At 38.4% G+C, this 21,995-nt stretch overlaps 1 protein-coding gene across 2 annotated transcripts in view; it reads left to right on the top strand.

Annotated features, from left to right (window-relative positions):
• Nucleotides 1-21,995, top strand: part of LOC109108845 (breast cancer anti-estrogen resistance protein 1-like) — a 92,229-nt gene that overhangs the window by 61,178 nt on the left and 9,056 nt on the right. For both annotated transcript variants that reach the window (XM_042775226.1, XM_019121959.2), the window contains exons 2-3: nt 717-1,412; nt 17,553-17,696. In XM_042775226.1, the coding sequence (XP_042631160.1) occupies nt 717-1,412; nt 17,553-17,696 (840 nt within the window). The remainder of the gene's footprint in view (nt 1-716; nt 1,413-17,552; nt 17,697-21,995) is intronic.

Raw genomic sequence — 21,995 nt, 5'->3', positions numbered from 1 at the left:
CCAGGCTCTAGCGTTCTTGTGCCAGAGAAAAGGGGTTGTGCTAGTCCAAGGGACCGAATTGCAAATATTTGTCAAAGATGAGCCACACTTGTGGGTGGCATTGTAAACAAGAGGACAGATGGAGTCTGTGGTGTGTAAATGCGCCGGGAAGGGGTTTGGAGCAAATAGACAAAATGTAAAAATCAATGGAGCATTGCACTACAGTCATAGACCCTGTTTACGCCTGCTATTAAGATCTTGGGTGATCTGATCACAAGTGATCTTGGATTTTATAACTATAAAATTCAATTATCATCTTGGTGTTTTACTGCATGTTGAAGTTCAAAAAGGTCAAAAAATTGAAAGGAAGTTTCTCATAAATATATATTGTATTATATAAATATTTGTGATTTTTATATATACAGTACCATAATAAGAAATATTTCTTGATCACCAAATCAGCATATTAGAATGATTTCTGAAGGATCATGTAACACTGAAGACTGGAGTAATGCCTGCAAAAAATTCAGATTTGCATCACAGAAATAAACTGCATTTTAATAAAAAAATAGAAATAGTTATTTTCAATTGTTATAAAATTTCACAATATTACTGTAATAACTATTTTTAATCATATAAATGCATCCTTGGTGAGCATTGGAGATCCTGATGATCCTGTTGTAATACGAGATCAATTGTGAACCAAACTTAATCTCTTCCTCTCTTTTCTCTTGTAGAATGTGTTGGCAAAGGCCCTGTACGACAATGTGGCGGAGTCTCCAGATGAGTTGTCCTTTCGCAAGGGCGACATCATGACCGTCCTGGAGCGGGATACGCAGGGGCTGGAAGGCTGGTGGCTCTGTTCACTACACGGCCGTCAAGGCATTGTTCCTGGCAACCGGCTGAAGATCCTTGTGGGCATGTATGATAAACAGCAGCAGCAGCAGTTACAGCAGCCAATGAGCCAACCAAGCCCAACCCAGAGCCATCTAAACCTGCCTCAGAGTGCCTACAATCTTTCCCCTGCGTCCCAGTACACGGCCATGCACCCGGCCTTCTCCTCCAGCTCTGCCAACTCGACCAACCCAGATGGCGTCTACATGCTCCCCCCCAGCCACGGTCTGCCCGCCCCCTCCAGCCTCTACCAGGTGCCCACCGGCCCCCAACCTCCATTGCCCCAACCCAAAGCCCCTGCTGTGGCACAAAAGCAAAGCCAGGCACAGTATCCTCCCACCCCACATGATGTCTACCAAGTGCCCCCCTCCATTAATGTTCCAGGCCAGGACATCTACCAGGTGCCACCCACTGCCGGAGGGCTATGTCCAGGGCAGGATGTGTACCAGGTGCCACCCTCTGTGAACCAGACACAAGACATTTACCAGATACCCCCATCAATAGAGAGGAGCTGGGACTCTCCCAAACCCATCGGGAAGGTAAGAAAAGAATTAAAAATTTCTTAAATATTAAATAAAATGAATAAAATTATATCGGCTTTATATTGGCCATCAGCCACCCTGCTTTCCAAGATATAGGCATCGGCTGTCAAAAAAACAATGTTGGTCGACCAGTAGTTGTTTTTCATGGCCGCAGGTTGAAGCGACCCCAGTATAATCTATCTATCTATCTATCTATCTATCTATCTATCTATCTATCTATCTATCTATCTATCTATCTATCTATCTATCTATCTATCTATCTATCTATCAGAAGATTGGTTTTCTGGATGAAGTGTCGTCTGAAATTTTCATCTAAAATGAGCATTTTTATCAGGCATTTTTATCACTATATTGGCATTGAAAAGGACCTATACATTGCCATTAAAGTTAAATTACTGAAGTTAAGCATAGGAGTCTGATAAAAATGGTCATTTTAGATGAAAATTTCAGACGACACTTAGAGGCTTCTGCATCTGATCAAATATAAATTCACTCCATATCCTTAAATAATACACTCATATTTTTGTAATCAACCTCAAATCAAAATATTCTATCTTTTATTTACTTTCTTAAAATGTTTACTTTCTTTAATTTAGTATATATATATTTATATATTTAAATACACTCATATTTGTATAATCAACCTCAAATCATATTTATAATATATTTTTATTTTATGTATTAAAACACTCACACATTAACATTATTCACTGCTATTTCAACCTAAAATATGTCATATTTGGGAAGTAAAACAGAAACAGCATTTAAAGTTGGCCATGGTCATATACAAGGATGTGTGACATCTGGGAAAATTAGAAATATAGGCAGAGGAAAGGAGGGTGTGTGAGGGAGGAGAGGAGGGTGTGAAAGACCATCATAAATAATGCAGAGTTTGATATTGCCGGTGACCATGGGCAGCACAGAGTGAGCAAGCAGTTTTTTTTCAAGTGGTAACTGCAGGTTGATGCTGTGGGCAGTGAAAGTCTCTTGAGAGAGGTTTGCAGGCCACTGAGCCATATGCCACGACTGCCGCGGCGGCGGGGGAAATGAAGTGTAAAGATGGAAGGATGAAGTGAGGAGAGGTTAAGCTGCAGGCCTGCTCAATGTTAGCCACCTGTCAACTCTGCTCTACCTACAGATTAAGATGAGACATAAAGATGAGACATGACTCATTGTTACTGGTTCTGGTCATTGTGACATGGATACATAGATATTTAAAACTATAGCATGCTGAGACGCTATAATGTTAGCGTGACCACATCATTACTTACTTGATGATTATAAAAGGGCTGAATGTGGTCAAGCAGTTTCAACCTCTATGACATTCTCATTGTGTGGAAAGTTTCCATTGCAAAAAAAGTACTGTGGCGTCACCTTGGTACAGTAAAGGCATTGTGTTACACAGGGTTCCCACGGTTCTGGAAAATCATCGAAATTTAAAAATATAATTTCCAGGCCTGGAAAAGTCTTGGAAATGAATCTCATATATTTTATAGTCCAGGGTTTCCCAAACTGGGGTTTGTAAGAAAACTGCAGAGGGCGAAATATTTTCAGTCAAAGGAGTTCGGCTGAAATATAGTTTGGGAATCCCTGCTGTAGTCTGCAGTCAATACAAACATTTCTAGTTATGCTAGTTGGCTAGAAATTGCTCTTTGTAGGTGTATTATTTACAAAGTGATTTTAAGAATCCTTATCTAGTCATCACAAATGACTGGAACAGTCCTGGAAAAATCGATGGAGTGATGTACAATGTTGTTTACATGGTTTTCAAGGTATTGCAAAGGATACCGAGGTATTCCCATGGTTTGTACAAAAAAACTACAAGACAAAGATAATGCAATCTCGAGCCTGCTTCCAGATTACAGATACAGTCTGTTACTGCAGTTCTCCATCTTTGAACACTGTTACTAGAGCAGTTTGAGAAGGAAAAGATTGAAAGAGAACTCGGAACACAAGACTTGTATCATCATGTCTTTCTGTGATCCTTCTCAGAAGCATTAGTTCTACGTTTCTATTTGCAATGCTTGTCTTGAGGTTATTCTTTCATGTGGTTTATTAGGGGAGATTTTGATGTGTTTTCTCCTAATGTCATCTATTATGATCACTTGTCCTTTTTCCAACAGTCCCTCCACCACTGACAGTTTTTCATTATGTGATAAGAGTTCCTGCTGAGAGAGGAAAGAATGGATACATACATACACACACACACACAACACACACACACACATATATAGCAGAGTGCTGAAAACACCTTTACAGTAAACTCTTGCTCTGCTTAATAAATGTATATATTTCAGAGTAGAAGTACTCCAGTCGGTTAATTTTCTCAAAGCTCACATGAAATCAGAGGCAGCAAGCAGTGTATGCGTTATGCTGGGGTAAAGTAGAGTGCAATAGAGGCTGTTTATGTTAAGTTTTTATTGTTTATATTGTGTTTAAGAGGGATCTTTGGGATCTTGGGTAGTGTAGTTTTTTGGTGGGAATTTGGCTATTAATCCTGATTTAAATAAGATCTTCTAAGTGGATGTGCCTAACTGTGGACAGACTCACCCAGGTGATACTGTGGCAGCAGTTAGAGGAGTTATATGATGATTTTGGATGGGGTCAGAGTTAGTACTGAGGGATTCTGATAAAGCAGCTGAAACAACTGAGCTGTGTGTCACATCAAAGACATGCACAGGCAGGGTGTGTTAGCACGTGACCCACTAAGCCCCAGCACGCTCCTCCAACGGCCAGGACTTCAATTCTCCCTTATTTTGCCCTGTCTTAATGAACCATCATGAACTCTTACTTATGGAAGTAATTTCTGTTTCAGAGTAAAGAAATAAAACAGATAATTGTGAGATTAAAGTTTAAATTAGAAATAAAACCACACTGTGATTTATTACAATAAACTGCTGAAATTCAGAGAAATAAAGTTGTACAGTAAATGTGAGAAAAATGCAGTCCTAGTTATCATATTGGCATCGTGCCTCCGTAAGTAACCATTTGCTCTGTTCATTTAGTTTCTCCCTCCATTTCATTTGCTAAGAAGCTGAACTCAGTGACTCACATCAAGAAAAATTCGATAAGAATGAACACCAAACATTATGACATGCTTCAATCAAACCGAACCTGTAAAAATGTTTCTTACGAAATGAGACTGTAATACCGGATGTGACCTGCAGATTTGTACATGTCTGTGACTCAGCACCGCTAAGACTCGCCCGCTGTCCTGCTTACACATTAACCAAATTGAGCTTACACTATCAACTCAAGTTGCACATTGACCATTAGAGTAAATAAAACTGACGGATGAAGAAAGATTTGAGCATAAGCTTGTTCGTCTGGTTTTGGACTACGTAAGCGTGTCACAAAGAGGGTGAGGTGTTTAGCTCTATTAAGGGTACAGTCGAATGGACAGTGAAGAGGGGCAACAGAAGTGGAAAACAGTCTTGGTTTATCTCTTTAATGGCCCCTTCTATAGCTGTTCAGGATGCTGGACAGATAGCTGGGTTTATTAAGAAAAGGTGCGCTGGGAAACAGGAATGGGGAGATGGCAATGGCTAGGTTGAGATTCTGTGGTTGGTTTGCCGCACTGCCTGTTCTGAAAGTAAATGTGTAATCTTTGGAGACTTAGTTGAGTCTGCTCACCTGATCAGGCGGGGGAGAGGAGGTTGAGGGAGGAGTTGCCAGCTTGGCTTATCTACAGGACCAGGCAGGCAGCGTTTAGAAGAGAGGAAGGGGAGAACATTGTGAGAATACAGAATAAAAGAAGACCAGAAGGATTATAGATCCACCCTCCACCTACACATCCACAGAGCTACAGCAGTGTGGAGAAACACACCAGTTTAACATCTGCTATCATAATGTTATCAGTGTGTTAAGCAATGCTATCTGTGAATTGCAAGCATCATTTTTGCAGCATTGAAGGGCACTGCTGAGAAGGAATGTTATTCCCAGTCATTCCAGACAAAAGGTAACCATGGAATTCTGTCACGTAGACACATTAACAAAGAGTATGACTAGGGCAATTCTGCACTAAGCTTAATATTTACTTCAGATCAAAATCATCTCTTGCTCTTGTGCACCCAAAAATTATCTACAAGAAATATTCTTATATATTTCCATGTCATTTCTGTGGCATCAAAAAGAATAAAATAATTTAAAAATATTGAAATAATGGTTAAAAATTCTATTTTATACAGGTTTCTTGAATACCTGTTTGCAAAAGTTTTCATCTTGTGTTTTTACTATCAGTTTATGTGTTTTTCAGTAGTGTTTCAGTGCAGAGGGAATGGGAATGCCGCTGAGTGCTTGTGTGCATCTTGTGGGAATTCCACTCACTGGCTGGCACGTCTGTAATCTACTGCAAACCTCTCCCACCTCACATTCCTAAAGACCAGAGCTACTCCTCCCTGTCTTTAGACAGCCTTCAAGGCATCATGCTTTCGGGTTCATTTTAGGGAATCAGATCATGATCTGGTTTAAAAGCATTGCATTTTAAACTTTGATTAGATGAGGCTTGTTCAAATCCAGATAATGGAAAATGCATATACATCCATGCAAGACAGCACATTCTGCATTAAGGTACCATAAACCTCTTTTTATCATATGAATGTTGCTACATTTTATAAGACAATAAGCCAAGACCAATGTGTTACAGAAATTGTACCCCTGTAAAGGTGGTTTTAGGCTCTCCATTTCACATTGTGCTTAAGGGTCTAATTTTTGCATTCCACTGCGCCACTTTTCCATTGTTTTTCTGTGTAAACCTATTAGATGGACATCTACTAGTTTATCTTGAGACCAATGTTTTTTTCCCATTAAACTGCTCACGTTTTGCGTTTTTCAATGCAAAAACACATTCTGTGTGAATGGCCCCCTCGCACTGTTTTTCATTAAGTTATGTAGATTGTGTCAAATGTTTAGTTTATTATGATTCTTAAATTCAAGTGAATGCTTAAAAAATGAATTGATATAGAGTTGGATGATTCATTTGTGAACTGGACATCTCTGCCAAAAGGAACACTCTCTTTCTCTGTCTTTCTGTTCCTCCTTTTGATTCTTTTTGTCTCTGTGAGTACTTCAGAATACTGAATAGAGATCTCTTAATGGCTGTTTAAATAGTCTCAGTTCCCCTCAGGGGCCTGTGTTGGGATTTTAGGTTTATATCTCTGGGCCTCACTGCAGTGCATTGTGGGCTTTTAAAGAGGGACTTTGTTATTGGCCTCACATCACAGCGCATGAGTAAAGCATTGGCTGCTCCAGTGCACTGTGCCTCCACGTAGCCTCATTACTCTCTCCTCAGACTGCACACGCTGACTCTGAATCAGCACATATCTACCAGCAGTCCCCTTTACATAGTAATGTGATGCAGCGAGTGTGTCTGAAGACAACACTGCATCCATTACAAGCAGCATGTCTGGGCTCAGTGCAGCGGCTGCAGGTTTGCTGTGATGTGGCTTATGTGGAAGAGAGAGGGAAAGAGAGAGGGACTAAAGGAGAAAACACGAGCTGATGCCATGTTTCCCTTACAGCTGGAGGAGAGGCAGGAAGTTGTGTGATGACTGGGCAGCTTTGAACACGCTGTGCACCTGGTCCACCGATGTGCTTTATTTATAATTCCCTGAGCTTTGGAGCTCAGTTGAAATCTCATTGCATCCTCATGACAAATGTTATGGAGTAACAAACTAAAAACAGAGTCTAATTTAACTTTAACATTTAAATTTTTTTTTAGAAGTAAACTGAGACAATAATCAAATATGATCTCTAAAGTTTGATTTATTTTAGTGGATTGGTTCATTTGTTTTTGTTACTGGTCTGATTCAAAATGATTTACTGACTAATTTGTTTGTCCTCTTGTTTTAGTGAGCTGTCTGAAGACAACACTGCATCCATTACAAGCAGCTTGTCTGGGCTCAGTGCAGCGGGTTTGCTGTGATGTGTTAGTAAATTAAATTTAACTAAACGTAACTAAATTAAAGGGGGGGGTTATTAGTAGATTATTATGGTTTGTTTTTATGGGGTGGTGTTATTAATTGAATGTGGTGATTGATTAATGCTTGGTGGTAATGAATATTTATGTATGGCCACAATATCTATTTTTATCCCTGTATGCCATGTGGGGGATTTTATGTATTCTGTGTATTTATATGTACAGCATTATATTGTTTTTCTATTTATATTCACTTCATTTTATTTTTGTAATGAAATATTTTGTTAAATGCTGCTAGAAATGAGTGTATTTGGAGTTTTATTAGTTGTATTTAATGTTTAAGTATATCTGTTTAATGGAATAATTCTAATTGAGATTAACTACATTTAACTACTTTTTGTTAGTTTGTAGTTTATTAGCTTTTTAGCTTGTAGTTTAGCTAGCTACTCTTGCAAATGGGTAACTAGACTGTAGTTGAACTACTTTACGAGTAAGCTTTAAGCTTGAGACGATACAGCTTCAAAGTGACTCTCTTTGAGGACACATCACTGTTGGACACATCATGCGTCCATTTGGCGTTCACCTTCAGGCCTCGGGAGATCATCGCTAGGTCAGTGCGGACCAGTGAGGGCGTCTCTGCGCCCTGTAACCTTGAGCAGACCACTTTGTCAGATAACACAGCCACACAGCCACAGGTAGTGTCCAATAAAGAGTGAAAAAGACAGCGTGTGTCTGTCTAAAGAAAGACAAAACACGATTCTTCCTAGCAGGATCTCCTCCATTACCTGCTGTGGTCTCATTTTCTGCTCTGACAGCGTGTGCAGAGTGAGGGGACGGGAGATTGACGGCTGAAGGGAGCAGAGGAACACGGCAAGATCAGTGGGACAGAATTAGCAGCCTGAGCGGTGATGGTGGGTGGAGCCGCGGGAGGAGGTTTTCGCTTCTCATGCGCTGTGTCTTGTCATTAACGTCCCCACATATAGTTAGCAGCAGATCGAGGGAGAGGAGGGGAGATGGGGCCCGATGCGGGCCCCTCAGGATAAACAGCAGACCACTGCGAGCCTTTATTTGTGCTCCAGTGGCCTTCATCAAAGGGCTGAAATATCACAGGAGGCCACAGGGTTCACTTTGTACTACAGGGAGTTGAAAGGACTGAAAAAACACAGATCAGAGAGAAGAACAGGGGGCCTAATGGAGCCGCAAACTCATTTACTGCGTCTTCACACATGCCGTATGTCTTCTGCTGAAGAGTACACAGAACCTTTGCTCTCTATGTGTTGTTCATCATTCTCTTTATGTTCATATATGTATGTAAGAGTAGGTTAAAGGAGATTTTAATTGACTTGTGAGAGCTAACTCCAGCACCACGGGCTAAACTCAGTGGTCACCACTTAAACCATCTCTGTGATGTTTTACATCTTTTCCTGAAGGTCAGTTAGTTGTAGTTGTAATGAAGACCAAATGTTGCCAAATGTATTTACTGTCACTTTTGTTTATTCATAGCTGGAGTTAAAAGGAAAGTTGAATGAAAATTGTCATCATTTACTCACTCTCATGTTAAACACAAAGGATGTTTAAAAAAAAAAAAGTCTCTACAGTAAGTAAATGGGGTCCAACAGTGTTATTTTAGTATTTATTACTACGTATAAACTATTATGGTATTTATTAATATTTTTAATTAGATTTTATTTTTATATTTTTATTTTAATTTCAGTTTAAGTTTCAGTGATTTTGGTTTGTGCTTTTGCCAGTTTAATTTGTACAAATATTCAAAGAGTTAAATATACAGTAAAATATTCATATTTATATTTAGCTTTAATTTATTTCATTTCAGATTTATTGATTTTAGTACTTTTTTAAAAAAAAGTTTTTTAAAATAGTTTTTCATCTGATATTTATATTTGTTTGATTTTAGCTTTATTTCAATTAATAGATATTATTTCAATGTTTATTTCATTGAATAGATGTAGTGTTATTTAATAAAAACAACACTGGGTTCAAAGCAACATCTTTTGTTTTCCACAGAAGAAATAAAGTCATCCAGGTTTAAAATGACATGAGAGTGCTTAAATTATGATTTTTTTTTATTTATTTTTTTTGGCTAAACGGTCCCTTTAAATTCATTTCCATGGCTAAATATCCTGATTGATATCTTGTTTCAGCGTCTTTCACTTCCTCAAGCATGCACAATGGTCTCAGACAGGGACTAACCTTTGATCATTGGCCACAGGGACGGTGTGGTGGTCTCCAAGGAGACACACTCATCTCGGTCTTATTAATAGGTGCTGCGGACAGGCCTGAGTGTTGTGTTGCCAGGAGAGCAGGAGGAGAGGAAGTGTGTGTGTGTATATGTGTGTGTACAGAGGTCTGCACGTATGCTGTCTCAGTTATATGTGCTTTTGCAACCAGCATCGGAAAGAAACAAGAGAAAAAGAGAGGAAGAGCAACGTAATGAAACCGAGAAAGGAAATGCAAAAACAAAAAGACAGAAAGACAATATGCTGAGCTGGTTTGAATAAATGCCACTCATGCGTACCACAGGTACATTGTTTGTAAAGGGAAAAAGAGAAAGAATGACCAAAGGCAAGAATATGCTCAAGAAACAAATAAACAAACGTGGGAGACAGAATGATGTGTTTTCATAGTTTGCTTAATGGTTCTCAGGGAAATATTAACAATAAATATATCAATCAGTGTATTCTATCTACAGAATGACAGTTCACATCAGCATAATAAGATGTAGCTTTGCGGTTAGAGCATGTTGACATGATTTGAATCTGGTTTTTATTTCTGATCCAATTCCTGTCCACCATAATTTCCACCATCATCTTCTCTCTACTGTCCTAATAATAAAATGCACAGTAACATGAGAGGTTGCCAGGGTGTAGTGCATAGTTACAGGTGGTTTAAGTGTAAGGGATTGTTTTGTAGTGTCCTAGCAAGTAGCACTAATAAATGATGGATAAAACATATCTTTAAGGGACTTTCTTTCACGCCCAGCCCGGTCATGGCAGTAATGTGGGGCATGTGTAAGAGGGCTTTGGGGGGCTGTTACTGGAGATCTGTGTGGATTAGTACCTGGGGGCGCTCTGTCTCCAGGAACCCCTTCGGCCTCCCGTCCCACCAGCCGTCTCATCACATACCCTCACATGTGGCACATGGTACTGGCCCCAAGCAAAGCTCAGATTGACAAGTGTGAGCTAATTAGCCACTGATTAATTCCACAGCAGAGGATGAGCATGGCTATATGGGCTATAAATCCTCACCACTACCACCCTTTTCTGTTTCATTCTGGTTTTTGGCTGTTTGCTTCCATGGCTGTTAATGTTTCAGGGATGAAGCTTCTGATCTGGGTCACCCAATAGCAATCTTTACTTAAACCCTTTAAGTTTTGAGTTTTAACTGGCCCAATTTGAAGGGTTAGCTGTGCAAAATGTTTCCTACTGAATTATCTTTTTGCAGAAAGAGAACCCTTTCCTCATTATTATAATAATAATAATACACTAAATAATAAATTAAAAATCCTCATAATAAACTAAACAATCTGTAAACTAAACCCAATTTTTTCTATACATTTTGTTTTGCCAAGGAAGTTCAGCAGTGGTGCAGTGGTCCCACTGAATATCACTGTAGTAAACACTGCATTTAAGTGATATTAACTATGTTGAGAGATTCCCTACATTAAACTGTCCACTAAAAAAACTAAAAAAAAAGCTAAAAGAAAAGCAACCAAAGTCAAGCTTTGACTCACTCAGGTTTATATAACACTCAAAACTGGACTTCCAAACTCAATTCAAAGGGATTCAAGCTAAATTGTGTCCAGTACATCAGCAGATGTACCCAAGGGAGGCAGTCCTCTGTGGGATAGCATGTATGTGTGTGTCCGTGGTCCAGATGAGGCGCCACTGGCAGCCACATCACACCAAGTCACTGAGCCCAGCTGAGTTCTCAAAAGTCCATGCTCACATACCCACAGCTGTAGCCTAGAGATGCCTCATCGCTGTGATGGACATGTTTCACTAGGGCATTGTGGACCACTGTCAACCATGACAACACCTCTAGTAAAGGCATTATTGCAAATGTCCTTCAATAAATTGCACTTGTCCCTTCCTTTCTTTAAAAACAGCAAAAATTTGGGCCACACTGAGGCACTAACAATGCAAGTGATTGTATATATGCAAACAATAATATGTGTTATTTTAGTATGGAAAAAACTGCTCAAAATACTCCTGTATTTTCTTTTCAAAGAAGGAACGAGTCTAGATTTTTTTTTTGTTGTAATCACTCCAAATGCTGTTGAACTTGTACTGAACCTGGAATGTTCCTTTGATATATATTAAAAATCCCATATGGGAAAAGACAGAATTCTCACCAAATGTTTGTTACTGAAACAGACCTACATCCAAAATAAGCTCAGGTAAGTAAAAACCAAGATTAGTGAAAATGAGGGTAAAACTAAAGTATACATTATGCCAACACACAGAACCCTGATCTGCACCCCCCACTTCACACATAGTGAAGAGGACAGCTTGCTTCACAGATGGCCAAGGCGAGAGCGGTGGTTGGGGTCTACAGGGGAAATTCTTATGCACGGCCACTTATATAGAGAAAGAGTGTATGTGAAGGTATGTGGAAGCCCTTTAGGGTTTGGACTTTGACCCCTCATTATGTTCCAGGCTTCTGGACGCAGTTATTTATGGCACTACGTTGAATCAACACCAAGCTTAGGCTCAACTTTTCTAAATCTAACTTTACTAAACTATTGCAACCTTGAATCTGTGAGTGCGATTTAGAAATGGATGGGAAACTCTTTTGAGGAGTGGAAACTGAAATGAATGGCTTGTGTGGAATGTGAGACTGGCTGAAATTTCATTTATCAGATTACTCCATTTACAGCATTTAGCATTTTCTGTTTGGCGTCATTAAATTAAAATAATTATTCTCATTGCTGTGAGTTCAGGAAATGCGCTGTGACTTCTGACCTCCAACATTGGAAAGCCTGAATGAAAAAAAGTGTCTGACAAAAGTGAGTAAACGAAAAAGATTACATTTCAAAAGCTTTGAAAGAAAATTTCAGCATGATGATTTTAAGGAAAAGAAAGCATAAATGTACATTTGAGCACAGAACAAAACAAAGAGCTTTGAGAAAAATACAGAATAAACATTAGAATATCTATTTTTGTCCCAGTTAAAAATTAGTGTTTTATTTTAAGCATGCATTCCTAATGCAAATAATACCATCATAGCCTTCTTTAAATCTCCCAGAATCCTCAGTATCAGGTATTTGGTTTGCAGGCGTAGATTAAAATTAGTGACATCCATGGTTTAAGGAGCCAAGTCTGGCTGGAATGTCTTCAGCAGACCTTGGCTGCGCTCTTCAGAGTGGTGGCATGAGCCATTGTGTCAGCTGGGGTAAGGAGGTCACAGCTCGTCGATGCAGCAGGGGGTACGGGAGCTTTTGTAAAGCAGCCTTTACAATCTGTCCCTCTCTTCAGGGCTGAACCTAATGGCCTGTGATTGGCCAGCTGTCATGGTGCGGGGCAATGCAGTCAGACGGTTACTGTTCCTCAGTTGTTTCCTTCCACACCAGGGAGTGTTTGTCTTTTTGTAACATCATAATTACAGGTACTTCACCCTGCCCCCCCACCAGAGATTGTTGTGACAGCTGGAGGCCTGGACCCACCCACTCTCTATGACCAGACCCTTCCAGCTATATTGATGAGGGCAGTCCACCACATGTGTCATCTCTGCTCCCCAAAGCAGCGCTCATTGATGATTCACATTATTGATCTATGTTCATTACGGCCGGCCCTTCAGAGGCTCTCAGTGGGATGGAGTGACTATTACTTAAGGCTAAGCACAGGTCTGAGAGAGCATTGAAATAAAACACAGGGCGCACAGTACAAGGTCTGTAAACATGTGTTTCACATTATAACTGTTAGTGTTTGGTACATTCTTGCATGGTTACAATGGTGTATTGACCAATCAATATCCAGGACTGTGACTATTTTATAAATATGCAACAGCTTACAAAGATAGATATAGATAGATAAACTAGCCTGACAGACACTCACAGACGACCGATTGAAGAATAGACAACTAAAGAAAAAGAGAAAATCACTCACTGATTACAAAGGTAAAAAAGAATATATTTTTTTACTTTATAGTTTTTAGTTTTGCAGTATACACCCCTAGATGGATGTATGGTTAGACAAATACTGACTAAACTAGATAGATAAATGTCTAGATAGATTCACACATGCATACATAGATTCACCTTTGTTTGTGTGAGTCAGGCTAAGTGAAAATGCAGAGTGGGACAGCACCGGAGGTTGTGTACTTGTGGATGTGTCAGATGAAACACCTGCAGATCAGTCTTAATGTGTGTGAAAGTGTGTACAGCACCGTGGAGAATGCAGCCATTTACCACAGCAGTGTCAGAGTGAGAGGTTGTGAGTGTGTGGATGTTCTGGAGGAAGGGACGGGGTGGGTCACGGGTCACAGGGTTTCTCTAATAAATCACACCAAAAACATGCTTTTACCTCACCGACAAAAAATCTGAAGGAATTTATCATTGATTTTGCACTGCCATTTGAAAAAAAAAAGGGGCAAGAATCGGGCAGAGGGGTGAGACAGGTGAAGAGCGAGAGAAAGAGAGTGAGAGAGAGAGAAAGATGAGAATTAACAGTGACAGATTGCCAGCTTTCTTTAATGAGAACGGCTTAATTGGATGGTTAGCAGGGATGTCACATCTAAAGTGACAGGCTGTGTGAGTGGGAGAGTAAATATTAATACAAGATCTCTGGGATTTTCATTGGCCTTTCTTTCTTTCTTTATGTTGCACTTTCCATACATGACAAGCAACACTGCAGTGTTGGGCAGACAGTATAGTTCTTTTAAATGCATTTTACATGTGTGCACTTGTGCTTTCCATTGTGCTCGTCTTGTCGTCGCTCGTGCCTGGTTACCATAGTCACTAGATTTAATCTAACAAAGCATGAACGCCTCACAAAGAAAAGCTTCATTGAGTCTGTGTGGTTAATCAGCAGTGCTTTGCCCTCCCTGACAATAAGTGCAGATCTAGAAATTATATTTTTGCACAAAAATTAACCATATTTGTAAGACCATTGTTTTTTTTCACATTCTCATGTAAATTAAGTACATTTCTTCTTCGTATGTTCATTACATAAAGAAACTACTTATTATTTTTGATGTTTTTATAATTTTTTTTACATTAGATTCTCATTTTTAATACAGTAAAAAAATACTGCAATAAAATATTTATTTATTTTTACTTACTTTTTACTTAGTGCTCCTAAATATTTGCTTTATTTTCTTCAAGCAAAAAAAATATTTCTTATTTCTTTATTTGTGTAATATGACTTGGTCATATGAGATTCACCCCTGTACTGGGATTATTGAGTGACTTCTACAAATCTGTGTCTGCATCCATGACGAGCATCCGTGTCACTATCTGTTGTTTAGTATGCGAGAAGTGATACCCATATGCAAGGCTGGCACAGTGCGTTCCTATAGACTGGCTGGTGTGAACAGATAAAGGGAGAAATAGAGGGTGAATGAAAGTGCGCGTAATCTCATTAACACAGTGTTATGAGTAAAGGCCAGCAATCATGTTTAACTGGCCTGCAGGGAATCATGAAAACTACATAAAGCTCACTCCACCTTGATCATTACAGTACACACCTCACCAGTGCACACAAACCAATGCTGCCTGTCCATACATGTTTTATATTAAGGATCAAATACTTGTTTTCCAGAGGGCAGAGTGCATTACTAACATACTAAAGCACTAAACCTCTTGAGGCAATGTGTTACGGTGATTTTGCTCTGCTTCATGCTGAACAAAACCCCTTGACTGTGGTAAATTCGCTTAGAGCCAGAACTATCCATTTTATAAAACATAGAAAGGCACCATATTAATATTCTTTAATCTTTACTACTTTGTCTATTAATTATGAATTAGATTATTAGTCATTTTAAAGGAATAGTATAAAAAATAAAAGTTTGCTATCCAAGATTAGTTTTCTTCATTGGAACATAGCATTACTTGCTCACCAATTAAGATGATTGATCAATGATTCAGAAGAGACAGCTTTTTGCACTGGAGAAAGCAATATTATAATAATAATAATAATAATAAATTTAATTTATAATGCGCCTTTCACATGCTCAAAGCGCTACAACATACAAAATAGTCAAACATCAACCAAACATTGCAGTAAAAAAAATAAGTGTATCAAAAATACACAATTTATAAATTAAAAGCTTGAGTAAAAATATGTGTCTTAAGAGTCTCTTAAACAATCACCAGAAAGCAGCATCCCTGATGTAATGTATTCCATAACTTCGGCGCATTACAGGAAAAGCCCTTTCCCCCCATAGTTTTTAATTTACAACGAGGCTGACACAGAGAAGAGAGCCAGCAGAGCGGAGAGAGCGAGCAGGAATGGATTGAGTAACCAAATCACAGATGTAATCTGGAGCCAGCCCATGTACTTCTTTATAAGTTAAAAATCAAGAACCTTAAAATCAATACGTGACTGAACTGGAAGCCAGTGGCAGTTGCTGGAGCACCGGTGTGATGTGATGACGTGATGAGGTTGTGAGTCAAAACACGTGCGGCAGAGTTTTGAATATATTGCAACCTCTTATAGAGTTTGCAGGTAAACCCGCAAAGAGAGAGTTACAATAATCAAGCCTTGATGTGATGAAAGCATGGATAAGCTTCTCTGCATCAGGCCTAGAGAGAAACGGTCTGATGCGCGCAATGTTTCTCAGATGGAATCAAAAGCAACCTTCGTTATGTTATTAAAATGAGAGTTAATGTTAGCTGGGCATCGAAAATAACCCCCAAATTACGAACCTGACCAAAGGGGACAATTGGGTGTTGTCTACTGAGATTCTAAAATCTTTACATTTACTGACATTCAAAGGAGTGCCAATTAATAAACTTCAGTTTTGGAGCAGTTTAGTTTAAGAAAGTTGAGTTGAATCCACCCTTTAATTTCCATCAAAACAGTCAGACAGGTTTGAAGAGGAAAAATTGAGATCAGGGCTGAGAGCTGATATAAATCTGGGTTTCGTCTGCATAGCAGTGATAGCTCAGGCCATATTTCTGAATGATCTTCCCGAGAGGCAAACATATAAATACTAAATAACGTAGGACCCAAGACTGACCCCTGAGGGACACCCTGACACAGAGAAACAGTCTGAGATCTGTTTGAACCCAGGTAGACAAATTGTGAACGACCTTAGAGGTAAGATTAAAACCAGTCTAACACCGTTCCAGACAGACCGGTCCACTTATGCAATCTTATATTATAGATAGAGGTGTGATGTTTTTTTTGGATGATTGTGGTATGGAGTCGTGTCGAACAATTCACTGCAGAGCATCCATTAGTGAGCAAGTAATGCAATACTAACTTTCTCCAAATATGTTCCAATGAATAAACAAACTAATTTAAGTGACTGAGTTTCGACAGCAAAGGTAATGTAAATGTAAAAAAAGAAATGAGCATGTACAATTAATATACAGTAGCAACTAATAAAAAATATATAGAAATAATAATTTTTAAAAAGCCTCTAATATCAGTTGTTGGTCATGCGAAATCAAGTTGACCAACAGAGGGCTGCTTGGTTTGAAAGTGATTTCTGTGTGAGCTACACTATTAACAATAGACAATGTAAGCATATATTTACTGTACTGATCTAAATATATAAATAGAGGAAATGACAATTAAATATCTAATATTTACAGATACCAAAATTAAAATAATAATAATAATAATGGCTCATAAATAATATGCTACCGATATGTCTTGCATCCCAAATCTCACAGTATTCTATGAGTGTGCGTTAGCTGCATATGCTACGATCCTTGTGAACAGCTCATCTGAGTGTGTGTTGTGATTGGTATTATGTCTTAGGCGTTGTACAAATATGGGGTCGTAGCTTGTTTTTATTTCCCAGGCTCACATGGTCAACACAGTCCTCAAAGCCTAAGACAGGATGTAAACAGGCGGACAAAAGGACGGCTCCTGTTCTCACGGTGACCTTTGAGACCCCAGATTTGTTGTAGTATTGTCTATGTTAACCTGGTATGAATGGCGCCATCAGGGTAGCATCTTTATCCTCCTTTATGCGCCTAGCCATTCATTCACACAGTCTCATGCAGTTGTTTTCTTCTTTTTCTCTCTTAGGTGGTTGTTCCCACACGGATTGGTCAAGTGTATGTGTATGACACGGGGAAAAATGAACAGGATGAGTATGATGTCCCCAGACACCTCCCACCCACCCAGGATATCTATGACGTGCCGCCCACCCGCACACAGTACAGTCAACAGGTAAAGAATTCATCTGAACAGCAGCATCACATGGCCCTGTGTGCACTGATTATGTTGCTGTGTTGAGTTTCATATGCACTTTAATGTCTATATGAAGGTCATTACGCTGTAGGTTTTTTGATATCTAGTAATTTGTGGATGAGCCAGTAATTGATGATAATATTCTTTGAGTGTATCTCAGATATCTGCAGTGTGTGTGTGAGATAGATGATCATCACATACTCTGCCAGACTCCAGTGAAGAACCTCCACTTTCATTAATAATACAAGCACTGAGAATATAAAATCTTTCTTTATTTCTTTCTTTTTCTTTCTTGATAATTTTCTCTTGATTTTTTGCTCACACTTTCACATTCTTTTTCTTTCTTTCGCTCACTTTTACCTTTTAATTTCTTTCATTCTTCCACTATTCCTTTTAAAAGTAATGTTTTTCTTTTGCTCTTGTTTTTTTTTTCCTTTTTCTTTTGCTTCTTTCTTTAACACTCACCTTTGCTTTCTTTTGATTTATCTAACTTTTTTGTTCTTTTATTTTCCCTATTTTGCTTTCTTTTGCTTTGTTTTTGTACTTTCCTTCACTTTTCAGTGATATTTTCACTTTATCTTGTTTCTTTCACACTTCCTTTTGCTTGAATTTTTCTTAAATTTTCTTGTCTTTTGTTTTTCATTTTTGTGCTATTTTTTCTGTTTCTTGCACACTCTTTCATTCACGTGTTCTTGCTTTCACCCTCTGTCTTTCCATCTTTTATTCGTTTTCACTCTTTTGCTAGCTCTTAAATCCACCTCTTTATTCCTGCATCCTTATATTCCTGTTGGCTCGAGGACTGAATGCCTATTTTTAGATGAGGTCATGCATTACTTGCAGTGGAAGTAGATATTTCAGTGTCTGGAGGCATTTCAAAAAGAAGGTCAGCATTGTATGTGTGAGTAAAGCATCTCGAGACTGCTGTGTGTGCACGTGTGTGCATTGTGTGTGTATGAGAGGGAATGTGCTGTCAGTGAGATCAGTCCTTGAGTGCAGCACACTGCAGCACACACACACACACACACACACACACACACACATACACTAGAGCAGAGAGAGACAGACAAACCTGGCTCACGGCAAAGGCCACAAATACCCAGACCTCACAATTCCAACACACACGGAGCCTGCAGCACAGCCATACAGAAAGAATAAGAGAAACATGGATGACGGCAAAGACCCGACCACACGCTGTAAATGACAGAGGAGTGGACTAAACAAGGCAGATGAGACGAGGCACATCATTCATCATTTTGTGTGCACAAAACACAACAGTATTACGAGAAGAAATGTACAAACACAAATGCGTAAAACAAACATAAAACAGACACTGGATGGAATTCAGTAAGAATGAATGTGGCAGCTGATAGCATTGTTTGTTTACACATGCTGTTTGCATTATTTTAGCACTTGTTTCACTCAATCATAGAATCATCTAATTCACTTATCTCATTTATTGAATCAAGCAAACTACTGTAAGAAATGATGGCCCAAACACGAAAAACTAAATACAATGAATACAGTTTCCCTACTTTGTAGACAGTTTTTGGAATGCAAAGTTATGGAGGATGTTACCATATATTAAAGCTTAGGGGAAAGAATGAGGTATTTAATTTATTCATGATTTAATGATGCAGTGCTATACCAGAATAGTTAGCATCTACTTAATCTGGTTCACCAGAGTTTAGTGAATAGAAGACCGTGCAGCAACTGTTTAGTAAATTCCCTCAATTTTCTCACTCAATTTTTCATACTGACCAAAAACGCTGCAAGCCAAACCACTTCCCCCTTAAAATTGCTCCAAATGTTCATCGTAACAAATCAGCGTCTCTCGGATTAGAGCGATACAGAGGGAAAAAACATGGTCGTTTAATCAAATGGAGCTGGCACAGCAGCTGCTGGATGTTCAGTGAGAGGTTTTGGTATTCATGGGTTCTCCTGCCTTAGTCTCTGACTGCAGGCTCTCCTGGGGGGCACACAGCAGATTGAGAGCCATTGTTTGGCCAGCATTATAAATGCTAATGGTGTTTGTGTAAGGGTGTGTGGGATTGGTGCAGTATTGATAGAAGTGTAGAGTAGACATGACTTAAGAAGTCCCTAGTACACATTAAAAGCGTATATAAGGATTCTTCTGTGGGAATTAGTTGTTGTTACTTGATGCGCAGATTGTTTAAATGGATGTTTGACAGTTGTGTAGCATCCCAATCTTAGAGAAGTAATAAGATTTTTTTTTTTAACTCTAATATTCAAATACAAAATTGAACATTTTCAGTTTGTATGTGACACGTTATTTCTTTTACAAACAATGATTACTGCTACTAGCAGGCATTTTCTGTAGAATCATCAGGAGCTCTGGGGAGAAATAAATGAAGAAGGAGTGGTATACAGTATAATGCTTGAATTTATTTGGTCATTAAATACAGTCTTGTACTGTATGACAATAAGAAGTCTATGTCTAAGATTCTTTTGTACTGATATAAATGTTCTGCCATTTCTATCCTTAGATGGAAGTTTGTGAACCACTGGTTTAAATTATTAATGCATAAGTATTAAACTAAAAATGTACTATTGAAATTTTTCCCTAAGTGTGTGTGACACTTACTCTATCTCAGACAAGATTAGACTTCAGCTTAATCCAAATTCCCTTGACCTCATTTCACCCATATCAGATGTGTGTGTGTGTGTGTGTGTGTGTGTGTGTGTGTGTGTGTGTGTGTGTGTGTGGTTATTTTTTCTTGCTTGTACCAGCTGAGCTGCAGGCATTATTTGATATTTATATCAATTGTCACAGGTTTGACAGAGCATTAGGACAGGAAGTCACACTTCATTTATAGAACGTTCTGAAACCCGAGACTCAATGCTGTTGTTGTAGTGTTGAGAATGCATGAATAGCTCTGTGTGTGTGGGTTTATTTAACTATACATCTGGGGGCACTCAAAAAATGTTCCATAAAAAAAATATATACATTTATTCTTATAATAATCTAAAAAGGGTTTCTTGGTGAGTAGGGTTAGTCTCTAACTGAAAACTTTTTTTAGATATAAAACTACAGAAGTACAGAATATGATATTTCAATGTGAGGAGGTTTATTTTTACTATACCTTTGGAGCAAATTTGTCATACATAAACATAAAATGATAATAATCATATGTAGATAGAAATAAATATATGTGGATATATGTCTTTGTAAAATATCTGAATTATACTACCATTCAAATGTTTGGGGTGATTAAGATTTTTTTTTACAACTATTTATTTAGCATAGACAAATTAAATTGATCAAAAGTGAGATTAAAAGCATTTATATAGTTTCAAAAGATTTCTATTTTTTTTTTTTTTTTTTTTTTTTGCTTTTTTTAAATGCTGTTCTTTTGGACTTTTAAATGCTGTTTTTGGACTCTATTAATCAAAAAATACAGAAATCATCAGAAATTATCAGTTTCCACAAAAATATTCAGCAGTTCAGCTGAAGGATCATGTGACAGTGCTGAAAATTTGCCAGAACTGGAATAAATTGCATTTTAAAATATATTAAAATAGAAAACAGTTATTTTAAATTGAAGTAATATTTCACAATACTATTGTTTTTTCTATTTCTTTTTTAATTTATTTTTTATTTTTTCAAATAAATGCAGCCTTGGTGTACATAAAAGACATCAAAAACATTAACACATTGTACTGACCCCAAACTTTTGTACAGTAGTATATGTTACAGTGACATGAATCAATAAAACTATGACAGTACAGAGTAGTTTGCCACAGGACAACATAGCTGGTGACTTCTATAATATTTCACACAATGTAATCTTTGTCCTTGATGTTAAAATGGTAATTTTCATGAAGACATGGAAGACATTAGCTCTGCATACCTCTGCTAAAGACTCTCCACAAAAAAACTCCTTTACTATCGCACATGTTCAAAGTCTCAGCCTGACCACAGAGCCACTGGACAGGTAGCAAAAAAAGAGAGAGATTGTGGGTGAAGGTGGAGGTCAGCATCTCTGCTGATTTCCTCCAGCTGTTCCTGTCTGAGGTCATGCTCCTCTAATCTCTCCCCATCAGTGGGAGTGTGTCCGCTATCGGGTGTACCTGTGTTCCCTCCGACCCCCATTCATCCAGTTGCCTCAATCCCAATTCTTCTCCAACATGCACAAAAAAACAAGGGCAGAAGGGAAAGAGAGGAAAAGACAAAAAAGGACAAAGTATGTAGGAGAAAGTAGAAAGGAATCAGGGGCTCTGGGATGAAACATAAATGAGAGAAACGGATAGAAATAAATG

The sequence above is a fragment of the Cyprinus carpio genome, chromosome A18 (assembly GCF_018340385.1).
Source record: "Cyprinus carpio isolate SPL01 chromosome A18, ASM1834038v1, whole genome shotgun sequence".
Classification (NCBI taxonomy): Eukaryota; Metazoa; Chordata; class Actinopteri; order Cypriniformes; family Cyprinidae; genus Cyprinus; species Cyprinus carpio.
Note: the sequence above shows the minus strand (reverse complement) of the source record. Positions and strands in the feature narration are given on the sequence as shown.